Source organism: Ovis canadensis, chromosome 16 (genome assembly GCF_042477335.2).
Source record: "Ovis canadensis isolate MfBH-ARS-UI-01 breed Bighorn chromosome 16, ARS-UI_OviCan_v2, whole genome shotgun sequence".
In the NCBI taxonomy this organism is placed as follows: Eukaryota; Metazoa; Chordata; class Mammalia; order Artiodactyla; family Bovidae; genus Ovis; species Ovis canadensis.
In genome coordinates, this window is record NC_091260.1 from 36,257,118 (window position 1) to 36,276,632 (window position 19,515).

The window sequence follows — 19,515 nt, forward strand, 5'->3', positions numbered from 1 at the left end:
ATTTTGTACTCCAAGGCCAAATTTGCCTGTTATTCCAGGTTTTTCTTGATTTCCTACTTTTGCATTCCAGTCCACTATGATGAAAAGGACATCTTTTTTTGGTGTTAGTTCTAAGAAGGTCTTTTAGGTCTTCATAGAGCTGTTCAACTTCAGTTTCTTTGGCATTAGTGGTTGAGGCATAGACTTGGATTACTGTGATGTTGAATGGTTTGCCCTGGAAATGAACCAAGATCATTCTGTCATTTTTGAGATTGCACCCAACTACTGCATTTCAGACTCCTATTGACTCTGAGGGCTACTCCATTTCTCCTAAGGGATTCTTGCCCACAGTAGTAGATATAATGGCCATCTGAATTAAATTCACCCATTCCAGTCCATTTTTGTTCACTGATTCCTAAAATGTCTATGTTTACTCTTGCCATCTCCTGTTTGACCACTTCTAGTGTACCTTGATTCATGAACTGAAGACTCTAGGTTCTTTATGTAATATTGTTCTTCACGGCATCGGACTTTCCTTCCATCACCAGTTGCATCCACAGTTGGGCATTGTTTTTGCTTTGGCTCCGTCTCTTCATTCTTTCTGGAGTTAATTTTCCTCTCTTCTCCAGTAGCATATTGGGCATCTACTGACCTGGGGCATTCATCTTTCAGTGTCCTGTCTTTTTGCCTTTTCATACTGTTCATGGGGTTCTCAAGGCAAGAATGCTTAAGTGGTTTGCCATTCCCTTCTCCAGTGGACCACTTTTTGTCAGAACTACCCATAGTGACCCATCTGTCTTGGGTGGCCCTACACGGCGTGGCTCATAGTTTCATTGAGTTAGACAAGGCTGTAGTCCAAGTGATCAGTTTGGTTAGTTTTCTGTAATTGTTAGCATACAAAGAATAGTCATAATCGAGAGACTCAACACTTGGTGGTGAAAAGCAATGATCTTGCAAGATGGGAAACAAGTGAGCCTGTGATTGAACTAGCTTACCACCTTGAGAGGGCTTCCCTGGTGGTGCAGTGGTAAATAATCCGCCTGCTAATTCAGGGATGCAAGAGATGCAGATTTGAGATCCCCTGGAGAAGTAAATGGCATCCCACTCCAGTATTCTTTCCTGAAAAATTCCATGGACTGCGGAGCTTGTACTGTCCATGGGGTTGCAAAGAGTGGGACGTAACTGAGTGACTGAGTGTGCACACGTGAACACACACACTGCATTGAGTTTCCAAACCATGTCAAAGGTAGGGGAAATCTAGGTCTAGGCTAAGCCCAGTGGATACTCTTTGAGTTGAAGATGACGACTAGGGACCCCAAGATGGGTGGAGTCCATAGAATAGAATATTGGAGAGCTCTTGAAGTAAGAGGATTCTTGAATGCTTCAGCTCCCCTCTTCAACTGTTGAGCCGAGTACTGACCAGTGGATGCATATAAAGAAACTGCTGGAACTTCCCTGGCAGTCCAATAGTTAAGACTTTGCCTTCCAGTGCCAGCAGTGCATGTTCAATATCTGGTTGGGGAGCTTAAATCCCACATGCCTCCAAGCCAAAAGTCAAGACACAATATAGAAGCAATATTGTAACAAATTCATTAAAGTATTTTTTTAAAAATGGTAATGAAAGATATTTTAGATATACAAAAATTCTAAAAATTTATCACCAGTTGACCCATATTCTGAAAAGAATGTTAAAGGAGTCCTTCAAACAGAAGGGCAGTATCATATAGACATGTGGTTCTGTACAAAGAAGTGAGACACTCTGAGAATGGTAACTACATGGGTAAATACATAAAATTTTCCTATTGTTTAAGTCTCTCTTAAAATAATTGTTCAAACGAAATATGCATGGGGAGTTTATAACATATGAAAGTTACATGCCAAAATAGCACAATATCAAGAGAGGAGAAATGTATGTATACTCTTAAGAGTTTACTTTACATGAGGTGATAACAGTATCACTTGCAGGAAGATTGTGATATGTTAAAGATGTATGAAAGTGAAAGTGTTAATCGCTCAGTCTGTCTCTGCGATCCCATGGAACGATGTATATTATAAACCATAAAGCAATGTCTAAAATAACAAAACAAAGAATTATAAATTATAAGTCAACCAAAGGTAACAAGTGAAAAACACACAAAAAAAACTCAGTTAACAAAAATAAGGACAGGACTTCCTTGGCGGTCCAGTGGTTAAGACTCAGTGCTTCCACTGCAGGAAGTACAGGTTCCATCCCTGGTCAGGGAATTAAGATCCTGCATACTGCGCCCTGCAGCAAAAAAAAAAGAGAAAAATATGGAGAGAAAAACAAAAATAAGGAGAACAAAAACCAGGAAACAAATACATGCTGCTTACAAAACCAAAGCAAAACAAACACCAGCAACAAAGAAGATAGTACTCTAAATAAGAAGAGATAAAAAGTCTAAACATAAAAAGATGGGGAAAGATACATATATCAATAGTGCGAAAAAAACCTAAAATATTTACTCTGTGGCGCTGAAGGTAAAAAGCTGAGATATGTCAAGAACTATCAGCTGCTACCAGAAGTTATGAATAGGCGAAGAAGAAATCTATCCAGAGTCTCAGAAGGACTTTTGATCTCCAGAATTTTAAGAGAATAAGTTTGTTTTAAGTTTGTGGTACTTTCTTACAACAGCCCTAGGAAACTAATAACTTTCTTTGTGTCCCCAAAATAGAGTGTAAGCAAATGAGGCAGGATCTTATATGTTTTGTTCCATTTTATATTCCTAGTATCTAGAATCATTCTCAGCATCAGTTCAGTTCAATTGCTCAGTTGTGTCTGACTCTGTGACCCCATGAATTGCAGCATGCCAGGCCTCCCTGTCCATCATTCATTTGTTGAATGAATAAACTGAGTTCATTTTTGAAGCAGGTGCATAACATATATTGCTGTAATAATATATATATACTTTAATTTGGGGCTCCCTTGGTGGCCCAGTGATACAAGAATCTTCCTGCTAGGGAATGGCAAGACATACTTCAAGTGATGAAAGAAAATAACCTACAGCCCAGATTACTGTACCCAGCAAGGATCTCATTCAAATATGAAGGAGAAATCAAAAGCTTTACAGACAAGCAAAAGCTGAGAGAATTAAGCACCACCAAACCAGCTCTCCAACAAATGCTAAAGGATCTTCTCTAGACAGGAAACACAAAAAAGATGTATAAACTGGAACCCAAAACAATAAAGTAAATGGCAACGGGATCATACTTACAAATAATTACCTTAAACGTAAATGGGTTGAATGCCCCCAACCAAAAGACAAAAACTGGCTGAATGGATACAAAAACAAGACTTGTATATATATTGTCTACAAGAGACCCACCTCAAAACAGTAGACACATATAGACTGAAAGTGAAGGGCTGGAAAAAGATATTCCACGCAAATAGAGACCAAAAGAAAGCAGGAGTAGCAATACTCATATGAGATAAAATAGACTTTAAAACAAAGGCTGTGAAAAGAGACAAAGAAGGACACTACATAATGATCAAAGGATCAACCCAAGAAGATACAACAATTATAAATATATATGAACCCAACATAGGAGCACTGCAATATGTAAGACAAATGCTAACAAGTATGGAAGGGGAAATTAACAATAACACAATAATAGTGGGAGACTTTAATACCCCACTCACACTTATGGATAGATCAATTAAACAGAAAATTAACAAGGAAACACACACTTTAAATGATACAATAGACCAGTTAGACCTAATTGGTATCTGTAGGGCATTTCACCCCAAAACAATGAATTTCGCTTTTTCAAGTGCACACAGAACCTTCTCCAGGCTAGATCACATCCTGGGTCATAAATCTAGCCTTGGTAAATTCAAAAAAATTGAAATCATTCCAAGCATCTTTTCTGACCACAAAGCAGTAAGATTAGATCTCAGTTACAAGAGAAAAACTATTAAAAATTCCAGCATATGGAGGCTGAACAACACACGGCTGAATAACCAACAAATCACAGAAGAAATCAAAAAAGAAATCAAAATATGTGTAGAAACGAATGAAAATGAAAACACAACAACCCAAAACCTGTGGGACACAGTAAAAGCAGTGCTAAGGGGAAAGTTCATAGCAATACAGGCATACTTCAAGAAACAAGTCAAATAAATAACCTAACTCTACACCTAAAGCAACTAGTAAAGGAAGAATTGGAGAACCCCAGAGTTAGTAGAAGGAAAGAAATCTTAAAAATCAGGGCAGAAATAAATACAAAAGAAACAAAAGAGGCCATAGCAAAAATAAACAAAGCCAAAAGCTGGTTCTTTGAAAGGATAAATAAAACTGACAAACCATTAGCCAGACTCATCAAGAAACAAAGAGAGAAAAATCAAATCAATAAGAAATGAAAATGGAGAGATCACAACAGACAACACAGAAATACAAAGGATCATAAGAGACTACTATCACCAATTATATGCCAATAAAATGGACAACGTGGAAGAAATGGACAAATTCTTAGACAAGTACAACTTTCCAAAACTGAACCAGGAAGAAATAGAAAATCTTAACAGACCCATCACAAGCATGGAAATTGAAACTGTAATCAGAAATCTTCCAGCAAACAAAAGCCCAGGTCCAGACAGCTTCACAGCTGAATTCTACCAAAAATTTAGAGAAGAGCTAACACCTATCCTACTCAAATTCTTCCATAAAATTGCAGAGGAAGGTAAACTTCCAAACTCATTCTATGAGGCTACCATCACCCTAATAGCAAAACCTGACAAAGATGCCACAAAAAAGAAAACTACAGGCCAATATCACTCACGAACATAGATACAAAAATCCTTAACAAAATTCTAGCAATCAGAATCCAACAACACATTAAAAAGATCATACACCATGACCAAGTGGGCTTTATCCCACGGATGCAAGGATTCTTCAATATCCACAAATCAATCAATGTAATATACCACATTAACAAATAGAAAAATAAAAGCCATATGATTATCTCAATAGATGCTGAGAAAGCCTTTGACAAAATTCAACATCCATTTATGATCAAAACTCTCCAGAAAGCAGGAATAGAAGGAACATACCTCAACATAATAAAAGCTATATATGACAAACCCACAGCAAACATTATCCTCAATGGTGAAAAATTGAAAGCATTTCCCCTAAAGTCAGGAACAAGACAAGGGTGCCCACTTGTACCACTACTATTCAACATACTTTTGGAAGTTTTGGCCACAGCAGTCAGAGCAGAAAAAGAAATAAAAGGCATCCAAATTGGAAAAGAGGAAGTAAAACTCTCACTGTTTGCAGATGACATAATCCTCTACGTAGAAAACCCTAAAGACTCCACCAGAAAATTACTAGAGCTAATCAATGAATATAGTAAAGTTGCAGGATATAAAATCAACACACAGAAATCCATTGCATTCTTATACACTAATAATGAGAAAAATAGAAAGAGAAATTAAGGAAACAATTCCATTCACCATTGCAATGAAAAGAATAAAATACTTAGGAATATATCTACCTAAAGAAACTGAAGACCTATATATAGAAAACTATAAAACACTGGTGAAAGAAATCAAAGAGGACACTAACAGATGGAGAAATATACCATGTTCATGGATCGGAAGGATCAATATAGTGAAAATGAGTATACTACCCAAAGCAATATATAGATTCAATGCAATCCCTATCAAGCTACCAATGGTATTTTTCACAGAGCTAGAACAAATAATTTCACAATTTGTATGGAAATACAAAAAACCTCAAATAGCCAAAGCAATCTTGAGAATGAAGAATGGAACTGGAGGGATCAACCTGCCTCACTTCAGGCTCTACTACAAAGCCACAGTCATCAAGACAGTATGGTACTGGCACAAAGACAGAAATATAAATCAATGGAACAAAATAGAAAGCCCAGAGATAAATCCATGCACCTATGGACACCTTATCTTTGACAAAGGAGACAAGAATATACAGTGGAGAAAAGATAATCTCTTTAAGAAGTGATGCTGGGAAAACTGGTCAACCACTTGTAAAAGAATGAAACTAGAACACTTTCTAACACCATACACAAAAATAAACTCAAAATGGATTAAAGATCTAAACATAAGACCAGAAACTATAAAACTCCTAGAGGAAAACATAGGCAAAACACTCTGTGACATAAATCACAGCAGGATCCTCTATGACCCACCTCCCAGAATACTGGAAATAAAAGCAAAAATAAGCAAATGGGACCTAATTAAAATTAAAAGCTTCTGCACAACAAAGGAAACTATATGCAAGGTGAAAAGACAGCCTTCAGAATGGGAGATAATAATAGCAAATGAAGCAACTGACAAACAACTAATCTCAAAAATATACAAGCAACTTATGCAGCTCAATTCCAGAAAAATAAATGACCCAATCAAAAAATGGGCCAAAGAACTAAATAGACATTTCTCCAAAGACTTACAGATGGCTAACAAACACATGAAAAGATGCTCAACATCACTCATTATGAGAGAAATGCAAATCAAAACCACAATGAGGTACCGTTTCACTCCAGTCAGAATGGCTGCGATCCAAAAGTCTACAAGCAATAAATGCTGGAGAGGGTGTGGAGAAAAGGGAACCCTCTTACACTGTTGGTGCGCATGCAAACTAGTACAGCCACTGTGGAGAACTGGAAATAGAACTGCCTTATGACCCAGCAATCCCACTGCTGGGCATACACACCGAGGAAACCAGAATTGAAAGAGACACGTGTACCCCAGTGTTCATCGCAGCACTGTTTATAATAGCCAGGACATGCAAGCAACCTAGATGTCCATCAGCAGATGAATGGATAAGAAAGCTGTGGCACATATACACAATGGAGTATTACTCAGCCATTAAAAAGAATACATTTGGAGGAAAGGAAAGGGAGGAGCAAGGAACTATGGCTGCCGTGGTAGCTCTTTTCGGTGGGCTAGGGAAGAGAAAGTTTACGCGTTTCCCAACGGCTTTTGTCTGCCTCACCAATCCCGGGACTCGTGCAGTGCTGTGGAGAAGTTGTTCACAATATAAACAGGTAACCAGCAGTGAGGACCTGCCAATTCCAATGGAAAATCCTTATAAGGAGCCTCTGAAAAAATGTATCTTGTGTGAAAAACGTGTAGATTATAAGAATGTACAGCTTTTATCCCAGTTTATTTCTCCATTTACTGGATGCATTTATGGAAGGCACATAACAGGTCTTTGTGGGAAGAAACAAAAAGAAATCACAAAAGCAATTAAGAGAGCTCAAATATTGGGGTTTATGCCAGTTACCTACAAGGATCCTGCCTATCTCAAAGACCCTAAAGTTTGTAACATCAAATATAGGGAGTAAATTATATAAAGTTATCATCAATAAACGTATTTTGCAATAAAAAAAATAAATAAAAATAAATAAATAAATAAAAAGAATACATTTGAATCAGTTCTAATGAGGTGGATGAAACTGGAGCCGATTATACAGAGTGAAGTAAGCCAGAAAGAAAAACGCCAATACAGTATACTAACACATATATATGGAATTTAGAAAGATGGTAATGATAACCCTGTATGCGAGACAGCAAAAGAGACACAGATATATAGAACAGTCTTTTGGACTCTGTGGTAGAGGGCGAGGGGGGGATGATTTGGGAGAATGGCATTGAAACATGTATAATATCATATAAGAAATGAATCGCCAGTCCAGGATCGATGCAGGATACAGGATGCTCAGGGCTGGTGCACTGGGATGACTCAGAAGAATGGTACGGGGAGGGAGGTGGGAGGGGGGTCCAGGATGAGGAACACGTGTACACCCATGGCAGATACATGTTGATGTATGGCAAAACCGATACAATATTGTAAAGTAATTAGCCTCAATTTAAATAAATAAATTTAAATTAAAAGAATCCTCCTACTAATGCAGGAGACATGGTTTTGATCCCTGGGTCAGAAAGATCCCCTGGAGAAGGGAATGGCAACCCATTCCAGTGTTCCTGCCTGGGAAGTCCCATGGACAGAGGAGACTGATGGGGTCGCAGAGTTGGACATGGCATAGTGACTAAACATCTTCGCTTCATTGACTATGCTAAAGCCTTTGACTGTGTGGATCACAACAAACTGGAAAACTCTTCAAGAGATGGAAATACCGGACCACCTTACCTGCCTCCTGAGAAATCTGTATGCAGGTCAAGAAGCAACAGTTAGAACTGGGCATGGAACAACGAACAGGTTCCAAATTGTGATGGGAGTACATCCAGGCTGTATATTATCACCCTGCTTATTTAACTTATATGCAGAGTATTTCATGCAAAATTCTGGACTGGATGAAGCACCAGCTGGAATCAAGATTGCCGGGAGAAATATCAATAACCTCAAATATGCAGATGACACCACCCCTTATGGCAGAAAGCAAAGAAGACCCTCTTTATGAAAGTGAAAGAAGAGAGTGAAAAAGTTGGCTTAAAGTTCAACATAAAAAAACGAAGATCATGGCATCCAGTCCCATCAATTCATGGCAAATAGATGTGGAAACAATGGAAACAGTTATTTTCTTGAGCTCCAAAATCACTACATATGATGACCTCAGCCATGAAATTAAAAGACGCTTGCTCCTTGGAAGAAAAGCTATGACAAACCTATAGAGCATATTAAAAAGTAGAGACCTCACTTTACCGACAAAGGTCTAGGCATGGTTTTTCCAGTAGTCATGTATGGATGTGAGAGTTGGACCATAAAGAAAGCTGAGTGCTGAAGGATTGATGGCTTTTGAACTGTGGTGTTGGAGGACTCTTGAAAGTCCTTTGGACAGCAAGGAGATCCAACCAGTCAATCCTAAAGGAAATCAATCCTAAATATTCATTGAAAGGACATGCTGAAGCTAAAGCTCCAATAATTTGGCCACCTGATGTGAAGAACTGACTTACTGGAAAAGACCCTGATGCTGGGAAAGATTGAAGGGAGGAGGAGAAGGGGATGACAGACGATGAGATGGTTGGATGGCATCACCAACTTGATGGACATGAGTTTGAGTAAGCTCTGAGCATTGGTGATGGACAGGGAAACCTGGCTTGCTGCAGTCCATGGGGTCACAAAGAGTCGGACGGGACTGAGTGACAACTAAAGTGAACCATTCTGTCAGTTTTAAAACAGGATAAGCCCTCAAATCAAAAAAGCAAGAGAATTCGAGAAAAACATCTATTTGCACTTTATTGATTAAGCCGAAGCCTTTAACTCTGTGGATCACAACAAACTGTGGAAAACTCTTCAAAAGATGGGAATACAAGACCACCTTACCTTCCTCTGGAGAAATCTGTATGCAGGTCAAAAACAACAGTTAGAACCGGACATAGAACAATAAACTGGGACTTCTTGTTTCAGAGTTTTGTTATGAGACTGTAGTGCATAAATAGAAAGATTGCCCTTTTTCAGAACTATAAAGAACCTCTCTACAGTGTGAACAAGGTACTTGCTAGGGTAGTGGGTCAGGATGACATGACCACATAGTACTCTGCATGCATACTCAGTTGCTGTGGTGTCCGACTCTTTGTGACCCTGTGTATTATAGCCCAGAGGCTTCTCTGTCCATGGGATTATACAGGCAAGAATAGTGGAGTGGGTTGCCATTTCCTCCTCCAGAGCATCTTCCTAACCCAGGGATTGAACCTATGTCTCCCACATTGGCAGGCAGGTTCTTTACCACTGAGCCACCTGGGAATCCGCTCGTAGTACTCTACCAACATGCTCATATATATGTATTTTTTGTTCTGTTGCTTTGATGAACAGTTGAATGACATGGTAGATTTTTCTATTCTAGGACTATTCAGAATTGGGAAGTGAAGGAGTAAAACAGGTAGGAAAAAGGGATCCTGCAACTTAGTTCTTTTTTATAGCTTTATCTGAGACACTCTAAAGAATTCACTATGAAATTGCTTTGTTATAGATTGACTATTACCTGGTTAGGGAATATAAAAGTGAAGTTAGTATTAATATTTCATGAAATAATACTGTGTTTCATACATAGTACTGTGAAGTCTTCATCAAGAAGTTAGTAGTTTTATCTGGGAGAGATAAAACTTCCCGGACAGGGAAGTTTTAAAAAACACATTGTGTTTTTTAATTTAAATTTTATTTACTTTTTAGTACTGAAGCCACAGGGTACAAAGTTGGAAAGGTACAAAGAGTGTACTGTATAGGGGTTCCCTCCCAGTCTAGTGTCTCAAACAGCCCGTGGCAGCTAGTATTTGAATTTTTATCCTTCCTGAGATATTTTATGCACGTATTTAAATTAGTATGTATTTTGTCTTTTTTGCGGTGTCTTTGCCCATGAATAATAAATACACTGTTTATACTTTAGCGGTGTATTTTAGATACACTTCTATCTGTACACTTCTATATCTGTACATTTTTTATGACTACTATAATTGTATATGTCACAGTTTACCTAGTCCCTTATTCACAAACATTTAGGTTGCTCCTGCCTTTTACTATTAAATTGAATGCTATAGTGAATAAGTGTGTATATGTGTTGTTTTACAGTATCCATAGGATCCTGTAGTAGAAGTAGAATAATTAGATTCAAATGTGTACTTTAATTTTGATTGATAGAGCAACACTGGCCATACACCTTGTGTAGGTAGGGTTTTTGTTTTTAACTGAGGTCTAATGTACAAACAATGGAATTCATAGCTATAGGTGTAGAATTTGAGGGGAAGGTTATGCTAGTTCACACTGTAACTCTCAGTGTATAAGAATGCTTTTATGTCATATTTCACAACATTTAATTACCTTTTACTTTTTAATTTTTTGCTAGTACTTAAGGTGAGAATACTGCAGTAATTTTGTTTGTTTACTGTTTTTACTAAATACAGCTTACATACAATGAAGTCCACAAATCATAGTACAGAGCTCATGGTTCACTGTCTCAGAGTGTTCTCTTTGTCCTTGCACTACCCTTCCCACAAAAGATAACCACTGTTAGGACCTATCCCAAAGATTTAAGTCAGCCTGTTTTTGAACTTAATATAAAGGAAATCATATAGATCATACTTTCATTGCATTTGGATTCTTCTGTATTATATGTGAAATTTAGTTATGTTGCTGTGAGTACCTTTAATTTATCCTTTTTCATTGCTGTGATTTAGTTACTTGAATATACTGTAATTCTACTGCTTGTGGATTTTTGGTTTGGTTGTTTCTACTTTTCAACTTTTATGAATACAACTTCTGTGAAAATTTTTGTACATTTCTTGAAGAAATTTAGCACTCATTTCTTTTGCCTGGACGTGTTATCTGGATAGGTTCTGTTTGTTTTTAATTGAGGTCAATTTATAAACAATAAAATTCACCAACTTTTAGTGTACAGTTATTTAGAAAGCAATTTCCCTTGGGTCTCTTGCATTTCTGAATGTCTTATGAGCAATAGCTCTAACTGCCTTTTCTTCCAGACTGTCTTTTCAAGGATATTGAAAGATAGAAATGATATCTCTTCATAAAGCAAAGAGCAGGTTTCTGACAGCCGTGGTAAACAGATGCCATGTTTCCCTCCAAAGTAGAGGGCAGGTGTACGTGTGTGTGTGTGTGTCTGTGTGTCTGTGTGTGTCTGTGTCTGTGTGTGTGTTAGTTGCCCAGCCGTTTCTGACTCTTGGTGACCCCATGGACTGTAGCCTGCCAGGCTTCTCCATCCATGGGATTTTCCATTCAAGAATACTGGAGTGGGTTGCCATTTCCTTCTCCAGCAGGTGTGCTTCTTGCCATTTTAAAAGATTAAGGTTTCCAATAAGCTTAGTCTTCCTCTCCTGGAACACAACCCTCTGCAGGTACAGGTGTTTCATGACACTTTTCACAGCGTTCTGTGAATTGGAGTTTGGGCGACTGGCACAGGAAAATGCTGTTAATCTTGATTGGTGTTCCTGGTATGAGTAATAAAATCATATGTAGCTGACTCAAGAGTCTTGTGTCTTCCTCTAGTATCCATGAAACTAACCGGTTAACCTGTAAGTAGAATCAAATCTCAGAGCCTTCACAATTCTTGACACAATTTGGTAAATTTTGACAAATGAATAGAATTTTATCACCACCATAGTCAATTCATAGCACATTTCTGTCCCCACAAGCTCCTTTGTGCCCCTTTATATCTATTCCCCTTTCCCTAGTTTTGTCATTTGTTGAATTTCTCATATATAGAATTTTACATTATATCAGTTCAGTTCACTCACTCACTCATGTCCAACTCTTTGTGACCCCATGGACTGCAGCATGCCAGGCCTCCCTGTCCATCACCAACTCCCAGAGTTCACTCAAACTCATGTCCATTGAGTCGGTGATGCCATCCAAACATCTCATCCTTTTGTCATCCCCTTCTCTTGCCCTCAATCTTTCTCAGCATCAGGGTCTTTTCAAATGAGTCAGTTCTTTGCATCAGGTGGCCAAAGTATCGGAGTTTCAGGTTCAGTATCAGTCCTTCCAATGACTATTCAGTACTTATTTCCTTTAGGATGGGCTGGTTTGATCTCCTTGCAGTCCAAGGGACTCCGAAGACTCTTCTTCAACACCACAGTTCGAAAGCATTACTTCTTGGCACTCAGCTTTCTTTATAGTCCATCTCACACATCCATACATGACTGCTGGAAAAACCATAGCCTTGACTAGACGGACCTTTGTTGCCAAAGAAACGTCTCTGCTTTTTAATATGCCATCTAGGTTTGTCATAGCTTTTCTTCCAGGGAGCAGTTCAGTTCAGTCCAGTCCCTCAGTCGTGTCTGACTCTTTGCGACCCCATGAATCACAGCACGCCAGGCCTCCCTGTCCATCACCAACTCCCAGAGTTCACTCAGACTCACATCCATCAAGTCAGTGATGCCATCCAGCCATCTCATCCTCTGTCGTCCCCTTCTCTTCCTGCCCCCAATCCCTCCCAGCATCAGAGTCTTTTCCGATGAGTCAACTCTTCACATGATGTAGCCAAAGTACTGGAGTTTCAGCTTTAGCATCATTCCTTCCAAAGAAATCCCAGGGCTGATCTCCTTCGGAATGGACTGGTTGGATCTCCTTGCAGTCCAAGGGACTCTCAAGAGTCATCTCCAGCACCACAGTTCAAAAGCATCAATTCTTAGGCGCTCAGCTTTCTTCACAGTCCAACTCTCACATCCATACATGACCCCTGGAAAAACCATAGCCTTGACTAGACGGACGTTTGTTGGCAAAGTAATATCTCTGCTTTTGAATATGCTAACTAGTTTGCTCATAACTTTCCTTTCAAGGAGTAAGCATCTTTTAATTTCATGGCTGCAGTCACCATCTGCAGTGATCTTGGAGCCAAAACAAATAAAGTCTGACGCTGTTTCCACTGTTTCCCCGTCTATTTCCATGAAGTGATGGGACCAGATGCCATGATCTTAGTTTTCTGAATGTTGAGCTTTAAGCCAACTTTTTCACTCCTTTTTCACTTTCATCAAGAGGCTCTTTAGTTCTTCGCTTTCTGCCATAAAGGTGGTGTCATCTGTATATCTGAGGTTATTGGTATTTCTCCCAGCAATCTTGATCCCAGCTTGTACTTCATCCAGCCCAGCGTTTCTCATGATGTACTCTGCATATAAGTTAAATAAGCAGGGTGACAATATATAGTCTTGACGTACCCTTTCCCTATTTGGAATATAGCCTGTTTTGTATGGCTTCTTTCATTCAACATAGTGCTTTTGAGATTTGTTCATGCTCTTTCCTGTATCACTAGTTTATCCCCTTTTATTGCTGAGTAGTATTCTATTGTATGGATATACTGCTGTTTGGATATTTGTTTATCCTTTCACTAGTTGATTGACATTTGGATTGTTTCTAGTTTGGGGCTATTATAAGCAAAACTGCTGTAGGTTTGGATATAAGTTTTCATATGGACATTTATTTTTATTTCTCTTGGATACATTATTAGGAGTGGAAATGCTAAGTCTTATGATGTGCTTTTAATTCGTAAAGAACTGCGAAATTGTTTTCCAAAGTGTGTGTATCATCTTACATTCCTATCAGGCTTGTTTTAATTTGTATCTAGTTATGAGTGAGGTTGAAAGTATCATTTCATATGTTTGAGTTACTTGTGTTTCCTTCTCTATAAAATGCCTGTTTGGCTCATCTTGCATGTTGTCTTCTAAACAGGGAAGGTGAGGTGTTGGACTTCTGTAGTGATTTGTAGGCATTCTTCATATATTGGGATAATTTTGGTCAGACTATGAATTACAAGCTTCTTTTTTTCCTATTTGGCTATTATCTTTTGAACTTGCCAATGGTGAGGTTTTGCCATGTAGAAATTTGTCTCTCTGAACTCTTCAGTCTCACAGAGTATTTACTAGCAGTGTAAGACTTCATAATATAGAAACAGGATTGCTCTTTTAATTGACCTTAAAGTATAAATTGGGCTTCCCTGGTGGCTTAGTCAGTAAAGAATCTGCCTGCAATGCAGACCTGGGTTTAATCCCTGGGTCCAGAAGATCCTCTGGAGAAGGAAATGGCAACCCACTCCAGTATTCTTGCCTGGGAAATCTCATGGACACAGGAGCCTGGTGGGCTCCAGTCCGTGGGGTCACAAGAGTTGGACATGACTTAGTGACTAAAACCACCAAAGTATAAAGTATGTTTCCCAGCTGTATTTTATGTAGGCATAACATTAGGGGGAATAAAGAAAAATATTCTGAAGAGTTCAGTTTGTTTTCTGCATTCTCACAAGAATTTTACCACCTTTTAGAAAACAACTATACAATGGAAACAAAAGAGCTTTAGAACTTGTGTCTTTATTATGCATGGTAAGAGTAAAAATATTTAAAATAATATTGCATGTGTCTTTTACAGAAATATCTATGCAAGATGTTCACATTGCAAACTTGGATAGTGCAAGCCTTGTTTATTTTCCTCACCACTGAATCTATAGGTAAGGTTCATGAGATATCCTACCTCCCAATCCCATAAATTAGGTTTGTATATTACTGAATAATTATATAATTATGCTTACATATTTATTCTTTAGGATCATTATTGAAAGAACGATGTTGCCTTAAAAATGGACTCAAGTTAAAATGCTCTTGACAAATTATAATTTGTATAATTTGAGTTGAAGCACTCAGTAATCCTAAATCTTGTTCAGCTGTACTAATAGTAAGTTTAATATTGAGAAGGAAAAAGGGGGATTTTGTTTATTTTTTTTAAATAAAGAAACAGAATCAGGTTTGTTAACTTTTAGCACTTCACTCCTTAATAGGCAAAGATGTCACTGAGCAGAAGTGAGATTGTGATACCAGAAGAAAGATTACCTAGAGCAATACTGCTCCAACTGGTCCACAGCCTGAGAACTGGTTGTTATTGGTCCATAATGAGATGAGTACAGAAATTAAGAATAAATGTTTAGAAATGCTTTTAACAATTTGGCATAGCCATGATATCCAAGCATGTGATCAATGGACTTGCCTCATCAAACATAATATAAAACAAAAGTGTATGTCTGTAAAGGATTGGGTGAATAAAACCTAAACTGATCCTTTACCCCAGATAATTTGAGAAGTATTGCTCTAAGTCAAACCCTCTTTAAATTCAAGAATGCAGCCTCTTTTTAAACACTGGAAATGATACAAACCTTAGGCTGAAATTTTTTCTCATTTAAAAGTCTTTCCTTAGTCTTAAACCCAAATTTTCTTCCTTGTAACTTTTTCTCATTAACCTTAAAAATCCTTCTATTGTAGATCCACTTTCCTTTTCCACTGTTCAAGTCTTCAAGTATTGAAGGAATGCTTTCTAACCCCTCTCTTGCCCAAATTAAATTTACCTAGTTATCCTAATTATTCTTTGTCGGATTTGACTTCCAATCTGTATGCACTGATTACCCTCCTGACTCTTCCCTTGATTTTTCATATCATATGGCTCAGACGGTAAAGCGTCTGCCTACAATGTGGGAGACCCGGGTTCGATCCCTGGGTTGGGAAGATCCTCTGGGGAAAGAAATGGCAACCCACTCTAGTACTCTTGCCTGGAAAATCCCATAGGTGGAGAAGCCTGACAATCTATGGGGTCCCAAAGACTCGGACACTACTGAGCGACTTCACCTCACCTTCACCTCACCATCCTACTTAATTCTAGTTAACAACAGTGAAACTTTAGCCAGTCACTTAATTTGTGTCTCGGTTTCATGATCTGTAAGATGGGGATAGTAATGTCTCTAACTTCTAGGGTTATTGTGAGATTTAAATGAGTTAATACACAGAAGGCATTTGGGCAGTACCTGCCCATAGTACACTTTATAAAAAGGAATGTAATAATATATTTATTATTAAGGTTTGAATAAAATGCACTTAAGGAAAAAAATATATCAGAACTCGACATATTCTGAGTATAGTGATTTTATTAGTTACTTTTGAAGGATCATTTTTATTAAAGCAGCATAATTTTTTGCCAGTTAAGATACACTGTAGTTTAATGTTAAGCCATCTACCTACCAGTCACTGAAAATTCTCAGATTGTTTTCACGTCAATTACTTTAAAGCCATTTCCCCTTCACTCTATATTTATTTATCAACCTAAATAGAAGATGATTTTGCCAGATTTATTAGCCTATCAGTCTAGTCCTTCAGCATAATTTTGAATCCTGACATTATCCAAATTATTGGCAATCCATTATAATCTTTTGCTGATTTGACAAGTGTGTGTGTCTGTTTTCCCCCTAAGTTGTTGATAAAAAGGTTGAAAATAACAGGACTATATTATCTGTTGCTGCCAGACAGCTTACTCTAAAGCTTCATACCTTAAAATGGCATTACTTATTATTTCTCATGGTTTATGTGTGACTGGCTCAGTCAGACACAGAGATTCTCCTTTTCCCTGTGATATCTGGGCCCTCAGCTAGAATATTCAGTGCTGAGTAGCTAGAGTCATCTGAAGTCTCATTCACTTATTATGTCTGGTGTTGATGATGGCTGTAGATTCAGGGCTTTGGGGCTCTTAGCTAAAACACCACATGTGGTCTGTCCTTGCGGCCTTGGCTTGCTTACATGTGGCTGGGTTCCATGGCAAATGTCGCAAGAGAAAAAGAGAGCTAGTCAGGAGTTGTATTTTTTTGTGATCTAGCTTTGGAAGTCATTTAGCACACTCTGTTGGCTGGGGCAGGCATAAGCACCCTTAAAGATCTGAGAGCAAAAGGGAAACATGGACCTCATTTCTTTGGAGGAGTATTAGTCACTTTGTAAGATGAGCATGTTGAATAGGATGCATTTATAAGCATGACCTTCTTTGGAAAGTACAGTCTGCCCCAAGGTTTGAGGGGAGGCACTTCAGCCATACTCCTTTAGCCTCCCTCTCATTGACTTTTTTTAGTCAGTGATTTTTTTATATGTAGGTAATCAAATGAAAATGTTTTAGTTTGAAGTTACGAAATATCTGTTTCTATAGATCAAGAGTAGTCAAAAATCAGCCTAGTAATCCTGTAAAAGTGGATTTCATTTGGCACAGGATGGTTTCAGTGAGCCTGTGCTTCATTTCGCAAACTGGAACATTTGCCTGTTTCTAGTATTTCTTATTCTGTGTGATTAAAAATTGTTATTTAGTCTCTGGCTATATCCCATGTTCTTTAGTACTCTGAAGTATATTTCCTAGGTAAGGTTCCCTCTCATTATTAAAGAGAAAGTCAAACAGGAATGATTTTACCAAGGAACAAAGTGCGATTGGAGGGGTTTTAAGGACTTGCTCATTGTCACCGGGTAACTCTGTCGCAGGATGGACATTGACAGGAGCTTGTGTGCTAGGACGTGCCACAGCCATGCATCAGTAACGGAAGGCCACACAAACAGGCCACAGCACAAGCTTTGAAACAAACAGTTTCACTCTGGGCCTTATGAGCATAATGACAGATATGGAATAAGAAGTTAATTGTTTAGTTTTTAAAAGTAGTTTTATCCTTTGTGCAGTCTAGCCTGGGACCAAGTTGAGAATTGGAAGAATCTGCCTGATATTTGAGGTTTACTCCATAAAAGTATCTCAGCGTTCTTTATAAAATAAACGATTGAAGTAAATTCTCTCCAAGGTTGTTATCAGTTTTTTGATTCTCTGATTCTATACATCTTTTATCTTAACTGCTAGAACCCGTCACCTCTGAGAGACGTTTCCAGAGTCAGTGTGACTAGATTACTTGTCTCTGGATAATAGTAGTAATGATGATTTGTTGTTGTTTAGTCGCTCTTTTGTAACGCCAGGGATGGTAGCCCACCAGGCTCTTCTGTCCATGGGATTCTCCAGGCAAGAATACTAGAGTGGGTTGCCATTTCCTTCTCCAGGGGATCCTCCTGACCCAGGAGCAAACCTGCATCTCCTGCACTGGCAGGTGGGTTCTTCACCACTGAGACACCAGGGAAGCCAAGCAATGGTGACAGGCTACCATCTATTGGAGGCCTTTTGAAGACCAGGCATTGTAGTAGGTTCTTTACATAACTAATATCTAATCGCAAGAAACTTTCAAGATAGTCATTATTAACTTCATTTTCCAAGTGAATAAATTAAAGCTGTTAGAACTTCAAATTCCATTGGCATTCACTCAAGAAAGCTGCCTTAAGTTTCTAGATAGTGAGAATAGAGAAGAAGGATAGAATCATGTCAAGTATTGAGCATTTTATCTTGATGGTAATAGGTAGGCATTAAGTAATTTAAAATAGGGAAATGGCATAATCATTTTTGAACAGTAACTTTGGGAGCTGTATGTTTAAGATAAACTAGAAGGAGGTCAGATTGTGGTATAATGTGATTGCCTGAGTGCCAGCAGCCAAAGTAGGGTTGATGAGAAGAGGTTGCTATACATACTAAGAATATAGAAACAAAAAGACCCAGAGAGTGTGGGAGGAGGCTAAATGAGAGAGTGAGGACTGCAAGGTTATCTGGCCTAGGCGACCGGATGGGAGTAGTGTCTCAGCGGCAATAGGAAAGTGAGAAGAAGAAAGAATAAGTTTGGAAGGGACTGTGATACATAGTCTATGCCCCGACCAGTAACTAAAGAAGCTGAAGTTGAACAGTTTTATGAAGACCTACAACACCTTCTAGAACTAACACTAAAAAAAAAAATGTCCTTTTCATAATAGGGGACTAGAATGCAAAAGGGGGAAGTCAAGAAACACCTGGAGTAACAGGCAATTTTGGCCTTGCAATACAAAATGAAGCACGACAAAGGCTAACAGAGTTTTGCCAAGAGAATGCCCTGGTCATAGCAAACACCCTCTTCCAACAACACAAGAGAAGACTCTACACATGGACATCACCAGATGGTCAATAGCAAAATCAGATTGATTATATTTTTTGCAGCCAAACATGGAGAAGCTCTATACAGTCAGCAAAAACAAGACTGGGAGCTGACTGTGGCTGAGATCATGAACTCCTTATTGTCAAATTCAGACTTAAATTGAAGAAAGTATGGAACACCACTAGACCCTTCAGGTATGACCTAAATCAGATCCCTTACAATTATACAGTGGAAGTGACAAATAGATTCAACGGATTAGATCTGATAGACAGAATGCTTGAAGAGCTGTGAATGGAG

At 38.4% G+C, this 19,515-nt stretch overlaps 1 protein-coding gene and 1 pseudogene across 1 annotated transcript in view; both read left to right on the top strand.

The window, feature by feature from the left end:
* IL6ST (interleukin 6 cytokine family signal transducer) overlaps positions 1-19,515 on the top strand; it is a 68,687-nt gene that overhangs the window by 9,959 nt on the left and 39,213 nt on the right. Inside the window, exon 2 of the mRNA XM_069556512.1 lies at positions 14,802-14,880. Coding sequence (XP_069412613.1) covers positions 14,817-14,880 — 64 coding nt within the window. The 5' untranslated portion in view covers positions 14,802-14,816. The remainder of the gene's footprint in view (positions 1-14,801; positions 14,881-19,515) is intronic.
* Positions 5,245-7,394, top strand: LOC138929767 (small ribosomal subunit protein bS18m pseudogene; annotated as a pseudogene).